At 41.8% G+C, this 10,003-nt stretch overlaps 1 protein-coding gene across 4 annotated transcripts in view; it reads right to left on the bottom strand.

Moving 5' to 3' along the window:
• Nucleotides 1-3,636: 3,636 nt before the first annotated feature.
• The window catches only part of HMGCR (3-hydroxy-3-methylglutaryl-CoA reductase), a 28,427-nt gene continuing 22,060 nt past the window's right edge, over nucleotides 3,637-10,003 (bottom strand). For all 4 annotated transcript variants that reach the window (XM_030566544.1, XM_030566545.1, XM_030566547.1 and 1 more), the window contains exons 15-20: nucleotides 8,162-8,267; nucleotides 6,799-6,969; nucleotides 5,610-5,750; nucleotides 5,359-5,517; nucleotides 4,886-5,040; nucleotides 3,637-4,743 (exon numbers count right to left, since the gene is read on the bottom strand). In XM_030566544.1, the coding sequence (XP_030422404.1) occupies nucleotides 4,689-4,743; nucleotides 4,886-5,040; nucleotides 5,359-5,517; nucleotides 5,610-5,750; nucleotides 6,799-6,969; nucleotides 8,162-8,267 (787 nt within the window). In that variant the 3' untranslated portion in view covers nucleotides 3,637-4,688. The remainder of the gene's footprint in view (nucleotides 4,744-4,885; nucleotides 5,041-5,358; nucleotides 5,518-5,609; nucleotides 5,751-6,798; nucleotides 6,970-8,161; nucleotides 8,268-10,003) is intronic.

The raw sequence follows: 10,003 nt of genomic DNA, 5'->3' as shown, positions 1-10,003 counted from the left end.
GCATGCTATTTCAAAATGGCAATTTTTTGTAGCTTCTTTCTCTCCCCTCCCCCCCGCCTTTTTTTTTTTTTTTTGCTGGACAGATTTTTTCAGCTCAAGCTTTTACATCTTCCACAGATTTTCTGTTCTTCCCTCTTCTACAGGTTGTTTTGGGCTCCATGTCTAGTTGTGCGCTGTTTTCATACACCTTGGGCCTCTCAAATGCTTCATCATGCTCACTGTGTCAGTGTTATCTGATGTGCTTGCCCCTTTGTTGATAATATGTATCACATTACTGCTTCTTTATGGTTTCTTGCAATCTTTTATTTTCATTAGTGAGAGATCTAAGGCGAACAGACACTGTTCTGACAACTTGGCATCCTTTATATTTTCAACTATCCCATCTCTTATTCTTTTTAAGGTCCTATATTTTTTCAGCAAGACAGAATTGAAGTTGTAAAAGCCAGAGCTGGAGGCTTATTCCTGGACCCACCATTTAAATTTGCCCTTCCATTGTATAATATTGTACCCTTATAAAATGGGAATGGACCACTGTCATCCAGTGTTTTCCCCTCACATCCTTGAGTGGTAGGACCTCTAGAATATCACCCATGCAAATATCAGGGCATGTACCTGGTGTTGTGGTTTGTCTATTAAATTGACAGGTAGATGTAACGTCAAATCTGCAGATCTGTCTGCCAGAATTTCTAAAGCCTGGTCCTCTCTGGGAACTGACTGACCAATAACACTCCACTGTGATGCCTGAACAACTCCTGTGCTGGAGGGTCCTACAGGAGGGCACAGAACTACTATAGCCAAGGCCAGGTCTACACAACAGACTTTTGCTGCCATAGCTGTGATTTATGACTGACCTAGCTGAGCCACCAAAAGCCCATGCTTTTGATGCAGTTATTTCAGCAAAACTGAGCTGTTGCTGGGTAGCTTATTTTGCTCAAGATGGCTGGAAAAGGTTACACCCGCAAAAGAGCAGTTTTGCCTGTATAAGCTGCCTCCACACTGGCAAAGTCTAAGTATAGCCCTGGACCATGTCTGTGTGTGTGGTAGAGTGGCAGAGCAACTCCAGAGGAGGAAAGTGAACCAGCCCCAGGTGCTCAGGGTTGAGGAGGGAAAGCCAACCTAGGGTTCACCTCAATCAGCTAACATGTTCAAATACTATTTACTCCATCTATGCTGAGATTTAACATTAGCCAACATGTTTTAAAAAATATATCTGTTGCCCTACTGTAGCCGTTAGACAGCTGCAGCTCTAAGAACCTGACCTCAGCCATCCAATTACAAGTGCTCTATGTTGGTTTCAGGGTGTTTTTTTGTTTCGGAGGGTGGTTTGTTGTAAGCATGTATCTTCTGCCCTGGCCCCACCTCAGTCCCCAAACTTTGCATTTGTGGTAAGAGGTTCCACTGCTGTGTTTTGCGTACAATAAAAGGGGCTTCATAGAGAATCAATAATTATTTGCGCCATATATAAAGTTGATCTCTACCCCTGGTCTAGAGCAGGGATCTCTCTCAAACTCAAACGACCACAAGGGCTACATGAGAACTAGTGCATTGGCCCGAGGGCCACATCACTGCAACCCACCTCCCTTTGCCCCCGGCCCCACCACCACTCCACCCCTTCCATGAGGCCCCTGCCCCTATTCCAAACCCCTTCCCCAAATCCCCGCCCCTGCCCTGGATCGTCTCTGCCCCCTCGCCTGAGTGCACAGCTCTCTGCTCTTTCCCTCCCCCCCCAACGAAAGGAAGTGCCTTGAGGTAGGCAGAGAAGCAGGAAGGCAGCGTACTGGAGGGGAGAAGGGGCGGCAGGGGAGGCGAGCTTGGCGACCACAGGTAATAACTCGGGGGGGGGAGGGGGATGCAAGGAGCTTGCTGGGCTGCAACTAATAACTCCACGGGCTGCATGTTTGAGACCCCTGGTCTAGAGTATGAGATGTAGAGAGGAAGCTGAAAGAGTATCCGGTTGTAGGGAATTGGTGGACTAATGCTGGATATTGGGTGGGCCAGACATGGAAAGTATATTATGGACTAGAACCTGAAACAAGGGGAGGAGAGGCTCTGATCAGTACTTTAGCTTCTAAATGCAGAGGTGTGGATGATAGATTTCCTTGTGATATAGCAGGATTTTTGGCTCCTAGCTGAAACTGAGCGAGTCAAAGTTGGTATATATTTCCAGACTTTTTGTTTAATGGGAAAGTGGTTTAAAAACCCTTATTTCCAGATTACGATTTTTTAAAACCTTAAAATTTGCTAACTTAAAAAATAAGTAGTTATTATTTGACTCAGTTTTAAGATTAAATATTTATTTACATAGTTGTGTGTCTGGTACTTTCATTTGAGAGTTCTCTCTCCTCCCTGTAAATAATTTTGATTTTCAAGAGTTATGTGTAATGTAGTCACTAACATATTGGTCAGTTAATTTTGATGCACTAGTTTTACTGATGCAGAGTGAATGCAGTAAGTTTAGAGTTCCTATCCCAAACAGATTGGAAGACTTTTCTAAAAGTGCATTTTTGTGTTTAGGGTCATACATCTCTCTGAAACGACCATCACAAACTTTGCAAACAATAGTCTGTTTTAGCAGACGACTACCAACAAAATTCCAGGCAAAATAGACTTATTTTCTGGAAAGTAGGGAGAAGTGTCCAAAATAGGCCTCAATGGAAAGTTTCATACTCAACTACTGTATTGAGAAGTTATTGCAACTCCGTAAGTGTTCTTCATACCACCAAAAAACAATGTTAATTCCTGAAACAGTAATTAATATTTAGTAAAGTCACTGATTATACTTGAATATCACAATTAAGCCAAAATGCTTTCCCATTGTTTTACTGAAACTGAAAAAGTATTCTGTACCAAAATGTACACAATTTAGTAATAATACAAAATGTTAATTCTGCAAGACAGAATGTCAGTTACATTCACCAAAATGAACACTGAACCACCATCTATTGCCAGCTCAGTGTTACTTTAAATAATAAATCACTGGTTGAACATAGAAACAAAGGAGTTTCAACTCTGCATAAATAAGAAAAACTACTGATAACAATACTGCAGAAAGATAAACATTCATGATATTTACATGCTACCACAGCATACCTAGCATGTAGTATGTCTTCTGGCTTGAATGATAGCTTTATGAGACCATTAATATTAGAGTTGATGTTCTACAAAATCAGTCCCTCACAAGTTATATCAAGCTTGCACATTAGGAGAACAGCATTCCCTCTCTTTCATCCACATCCCCGAAATGCCTCTGTATCCCCAGAAAAAGACCAACAACCTTCTAGTAAGAAGGAATGTTCAAATCCATTTATAGTTTTCCTTCAGTGACTGGACAGGATAACCATTTAGCATATCAACTGATACTTGTTTTCTCAATAGTAATTCAAACCAAAATAAACCTACCTAATATTTCCTGCATAATGCTAAGAAACACCCTACATTATCTCACTGGTCCAAATACAGTATCTTAATGGGCAGTTACATTTCTTGTGTTAATTTTTCTAGTACCATCATTTCAATGGATCCTTGTAAGTTTTCGTAAAATGGATAAATTGGATTTTTCAGAAGAAAAATTATAGTTTTTTCACAAAAGAAAACATATAAAAAGAATCAAACATAAAAACAAACTGGAACATTAAATACATGTGATTTTTCTGGCTTTATTACATCTCCAAGTTAAGCAGAGATCAAACACCTATCCCTGGGAAAGAAGTGTCAAACACCAAAAAATATTAATGTGCAAACGCACTGTATTTTAAAAAGATGAGATTTTAAAAGTGTAAACATCTGCTTTTGATTCATTCACTTGAATCCATTGCTACTTACAGAAAAAGTTATGTAAAAAACTGTATTGTTATCAAAGCTCTAACCAGCCTGATGTGTAATCGTTTCTATATCTGTATCATGAAAGTTTTAGAAAGTCATGATACAGTACTTCTCTCTGAACAAAATGACCAGACAGCTGAAAGCAGTGGTTTCATACCCCTATTAAAGACTGTCAAACATTTCTGCACTTTGTAGCAACAGATTTTCCTTAAAGGAAAAAATGATTCAACTCAGTCAGGGAGCTAACAGTTAAGTGGAACAGCAGCAGGTGAAGTATTATAAATAGATCAGTGTTTCTACAGATTAATGTGAGACTCAATAAAATTATCTCATAACCCAAGACCTAAGCTTAAAACTTGAACAAACAAAATTAAAATCAGGAATTCAATTAGGCTGCTATCACTTTATATTTAAAACCTACTTTTTTAACCAGAAAACAAAAATCACAAGGAACATTACATACAAACCAATTTTAGCCAAATCATTTTTTAAACATACAACAAATTACACTACAGAACTTGTTTTCCATCTCAGTCATAACTGGGAGTTCACTAGTCAAAATACCCTCAATCCTTAATGACATAAAACTGACCCTTCAGAAGAGCATGCACAGAGTAAGAAAAATATCAAAAACTCTAAAGCCATGTTCAAGACATCTGGGATCTCCATAAAGTAATTTTTAGCTGCTGAAGAAAGTCAAAGTCATAAGGAAGAGTTTCACTGATCACAAGTCTGCTGATCTTCTCAATTATCTTCCACAAAAATCCTTGTACTGAAGACTGCCTTCTAAAATTCATAAATATATATTATTCTTTAGTCCTGGTCAGTTGCTATGGCAATGGTTCACTTCAACATTCCTCTGACATTCAAGCTGCTTTCTTGGTGCAGGTTCCTTGAAGATCTTGTAGATTTATTTTTGACCTAACAAAAACAGTAAGATAGGCCATTTGGAGTCAGCACTCTCTCTGTAGCTTTAACTGTTTCATGTACCATTATTACATATTGTGCTGTATTTGGGACAGAGGAAGACACAGAGAATAGTACTAAGCTTTGCGTTTCTTACCTATTGTGAATCATGTGGCTTTTCACTAGATGTCCAGCTGCCAGTGCTGCCATTAATGATAATTCCCCTGCCATTACTGTAGCACATACAATTTTAGCAAGCTGACGTGCATTTTCACCAGGATTTTCTTGACTTGCACCCTGGACTCCTAACATCTGTAGACAAAAATATCCAACATCCACTTTAAAACCAAGTGTTGGTAAAGGTAAATTTGTGTTCAGTTAAGAGTTATTTAATAGTCCTTAATAAATTGTGAAACAAACCAGCTTTTAAGTCCCTCAGACATTAAAAAGTAGCATTTAGCTTCAAAATTAGATGCATGAATACTCTTTAGACTCTAGGTAGTCTTATCTTAAAGCTTACTAAAGTTTGAAAAAAACTTGCAGTATTACATAGACACACAGTATACAATAGAACCAGAAGGCATTTTGGTTTAAACGGATTTTATTTTAATTTTCTTTGATGCTTTGTACCTGCAAACAGGCTTGCTGTGGTAGCAAGTTGGTCCCTCCACCAACTGTTCCAATTTCTATAGAGGGCATTGTGCAGCTGATATACAGATCTTCATTTGTGGGACCTGTTGACTCCATCAGAGTGATGCAGTTAGAGCTGCCCACGTTCTGTGCTGCATCCTTAAGTCAGAATAAAAACATTTAGTTCAACTATTTTAAGAATATATTTAAAAAACCAAAACCCAATAGTGCTGTGAATTGGCTGAACTTACCTGTCCACAAGCAATGTAGATAGCTGTGACAATGTTTGCTGCGTGGGCGTTATAGCCACCTATGCTACCAGCCATTGCAGAGCCCACCAAATTTTTGTTTATATTAACCTCAACCATAGCTTCGGTCGTAGTCTTCAATACCTAGACAAAGCCATATGCTTTTATTATACTTCTCATTAGACAGCAGTAGTAATCCCATGTTGTATAGTATTAGCACTCAGACTGTGATTCCATGGCTGAGGAACTTGCCACAGAACAGTTCTCTGAAATGTAGACTTTCATTTAAAAGAAAATAATTTAAACTCTTACAGTTGCTAAAACTTTCTAAATATATATAGAATGCAAACCAATGCAGAAATATTTGCCTGAGTCTGCAGATAAGCCTGAAATAAATACTTCGAAGAGATGTGGTGAACCACCCCGTTTATTTCAGTGGAATGTTGACATTAAATTTGAAACTTAATGATGACAATATAAAAATAGTTTGGCAGAAAAAGCCTGTTAATGAGCTATTATAGTACCAACCTGCCTCCAAGGTAACTCCAAATAGCAAAAACCCTCAATTGTCCTCATCCCAGCTGGCCACAATCTCCAGCTTCCCCCAATGACTTCTACAATGTAGTTATATATTTTTAATACAAAATTCTGCAGTACAACTGAAAGTTAAAAGTTCTAGGGCACTACAAAATTAATATCAAATTAAGTCACAAGAAATACTACTGATTGCATTACTCATTTTCATATTTAATTCAATCAAAACCTCTTTACATGAAGGTCCCAAAGAATTTCCGGTCTTGTGCACTGTGAGGTTTAGCAGAACCTAGGCTAACTGCTGCAGATTAATTTGCCTTGGAGTATCCAAGGGACTGGTTACAAAGGTTATTAAAACTGAACTGAATACTTAAGTGTCAGATCTATTAGACTGTGCAATAGTCTTTCAAAAGAAGGGGTGGAAGACCCACCACTTCAGACATTTTAAACAAGACAGCAGAAAAATATATTGAATGAAAAATCCTCTACTGGTAGGTCATTTTTATCTATAACTTCCATGATCCTACAATAATGCTCAAAGTGAAGATTCATCATTATGTACAATTTATAAATTTCAATTTCAAATTAAATTTTTATAAAAGGGATTAATTTGGTTAGAAAACATGCTTTTTTCGAGATGAATCAAAGCGGTACTTACTTCTCTGACCACCTTGGCTGGAATGACTGCTTCACAGACAACAGACTTCCCTCTGCCTTCTATCCAATTTATGGCAGCAGGCTTTTTGTCTGTACAATAGTTACCACTAATAGCTAGAACCTGGAGATCAGGAAACTCTTCTTGCAGTCTCGCAAGTGCCTTTTCGGTACCCTGACAGAAGCAGATATAAATGAAGCTTAACTTCTCATGAGGATTGTATTATAAACCACTGGAGAACTTAACTAATATGTGACTAGCCATCAGAGATGGTAAGACGTCAGGACTAGACTGAACCTTTGGGCTCAACCTCTGGGCAAGGAAAGCACATCACTGTGCTACTCCAGGAGCAGCAATGGGAAGGAATTGTTCCTCACAGAGGAACCTGGACTCCCCTTTTGGGTAAAAGCAGCGAAGAATCCTGTGGCACCTTATAGACTAACAGACGTTTTGGAGCATGAGCTTTCATCGGTGAATACCCACTTCCTCAGATGCATGTGTGATGCTTTTGGGTAAGACGGTGCTGGGGGTAGGGATAATATATAATCATTGCTCTGCCCCCATCTCATTCGCTTGTAGAGTAAATAATGAATTCACAAGCCCCTGCTCCTCCCCACCATGCATGGTGTCTCATCCTGGGGCTGCACAGGTGAGTGGAAGCTCTGCCCTCTCTAACTCCAGAGTGGCTACATAGCCAGAGTACACTGGCACTCATCAAGGAATGCACACAACATGGATCTTAATACTCTGGGATCAATTCTTCCCTTTATTCTGGACTGGGGGAAGAAGGAAAGCCTGAGTTGCATGAGCAGATTCTTTTTCTTTTTAAATAAAGTCATTTTAACCCTCCAGTCTTCATTGCTTAGGTACTACTCTTGATTATGGTCAAAGACACAAAACTAAATCATTACAGTTTACCATTTTATATCACTAGAGAGAAACACAGCCTGCCCTCGGTAAATTGCCCAAGGTAAATAAAACAAAGGTAAAAAAATCAAGTTCATAGGGGAAGATGGCCAATAAGAATGAAGTTGAAGTAGGATTAATAATCACTTTAATTTCTCACTCATGTAAACCTGTTTTGCCTATTTTAGATATAAGCACTTCAGGGACAGAAAGTAAATTTTACTCTCAAAAGCACTATAAACCCTAACACAGGACTCTGATTCTGGATGGCCCTTATACAACCCCCAGAAAAAGAAAGGGGGAGAAGTTGAAGGGAGGGAAGTGAGGAGTCCTGTGTCCTTGCTTCCACTCCCTGTATAGTCATGTAAGACAGGACAAACTAACTCAGAATTAATTTAGTGACATGCTTTAACTAGTTTTAAAAAAAAACCCTGTTAGGTAGAAACAGACTGGATCTTACTTTTGAGATCATGTTCATTCCCATTGCATCCCCTGTTTCAGACTGAAAACGGATATAGAGGTTACGACCAGCCAGACTGATGTGAAGCTTTTGCAGACGAGCAAACCTGTAAATAAAAGAGAATCAACTGACTACTTACAATTCCTTCTCTCTCCCTTATCTCGCTAAAGACTACAGGCTGCTTTTCAGCTACAAATGACAGTAAGCCATTAGTTCTGGATAACCCTGTTAAGCACCAAGCACAACGTGCACTCCTCCTCCTGCTCTATGCTCAAAATTAAATCAGCACCAACTACCAGGCACTAAGTCCCCTGACAGCTGATCCAAGACAAATGTTTAAGAAAATTTACTGCTCCTGCAAGTAACTGTACTTTTTGCCTAATTTTTCTAGCCCTTCAATTTGTGAAATATAGGATCTTAATGTTGTAGTTACCTAATTTCAAACAACAATTCCCTCCCTCCATCCCCAATAAAAAAAATTCTGTGTTACCAGTGATGAGCTGCCAAAATCTTAACAACCGGTTCCCTCCTCACCCCACAAGGGGGTTGTGGCCCGTGCGCATCCCCCAGTTCTCCTGCCCCATCCAATCTCCCAGTTCTCCTGCCCCATCCCATCCCCCACGTTCCTTGATGCTCCACGGGGACCCCTTCCCTATCCACCCCCCTTCCCTGTACCCTGACTGCCCCCTGTTGCCCCATCCAACCCCTCCTCTCATTCCTGATGGCCCCCCGGGATCCCTGCCCCATCCAACCACCCCTTCTCCCTGTCCCCTAACCGCCCCTGGAACTCCTGTCCCTGACTGCCTCCCACCAACCCATCCAACTCCCCCTCCTTCCAGACTGCTCCCCCGGAACCCTTGCCCCCATTCAACACCCGTTACCCGCCCTCTGACCACCCCGACCCCTATCCATACCCCCTGAACTCCCCTGCCCTCTATCCAACACTCTCCCCTCCCGCACTCCCTGCCCCCTTACCGCTGGCTGGAGGTGGCTGGTGGCGCTACAGCCGCGCCACTCGGCTGGAGCTAGGCCATGCCGCCGCCGCGCAGCACCTGGAGCACCAGGTCAGGCCGAGCTCGCAGTGCACCTGCTTCCCGCAAATCAGCTGTTCGCGTAGGAAGCCTGGGAGTGCTGAGAAGCAAGCGGCGACTTCGCACTCAGGCCCAGGGAGGCAGAGCAGAGGTGAGATGGGGCAGGGAGCAGTTCCCCTTGCACGGCCCCCCTAGTTACCTGCTGCGACAGGGGTGGCCCCCCCGCCCCAGCTCACCTCCGCACCGTCTCTGCCTCCCTGGGCCTGAGCGTGAAGCCACCGTACCGCTTCTCCGCCTTCCCAGGCTTCCCACGCGAACAGCTGATACGCGGGAAGCAAGGGGGAGGGGGAGAAGCGGGGCAGAGCGTTCAGGGGAGGAGGCGGAGCGGAGGTGATCTGGGGCCGGGACACTGGAGCACCCACGGGAGTCAGCGTCTAAGGCACCACTTTTGGATAATGTGCTGAGGAGGAGCGGCTGCTCCCCCTGCTCCGCCCCTAGCTATGCTCCTGGGTCACTTCAACTTACTGGTTGTTAAATTTAGAAGCCCATGCAAGACAACTGGTTCTAAAAGGGCTTCTAAATTTAACAACTGGTTCCCACGAACCGGCTCCAGCTCACCACTGTTATTGAATATTAACTACTAAGAGAGGGAGATTTGGCAATTCTTAAGTTATACAGAGCAGTGACAGTGAAGGCATGTCCCACAACTCAATTCTATTGCTATGCAGTAAGCAAGAACAAACTAACTTGAAGATATTGCACATTATTCAACAGCAGGATGGATGGTTCTATACCATGGTATCAAGTCTTG

This window comes from Gopherus evgoodei, chromosome 6 (genome assembly GCF_007399415.2).
Source record: "Gopherus evgoodei ecotype Sinaloan lineage chromosome 6, rGopEvg1_v1.p, whole genome shotgun sequence".
Taxonomy (NCBI): Eukaryota; Metazoa; Chordata; order Testudines; family Testudinidae; genus Gopherus; species Gopherus evgoodei.
The sequence above is the reverse complement of the archived record's forward strand: the minus strand, read 5'-3'. Positions and strand labels throughout refer to the sequence as shown.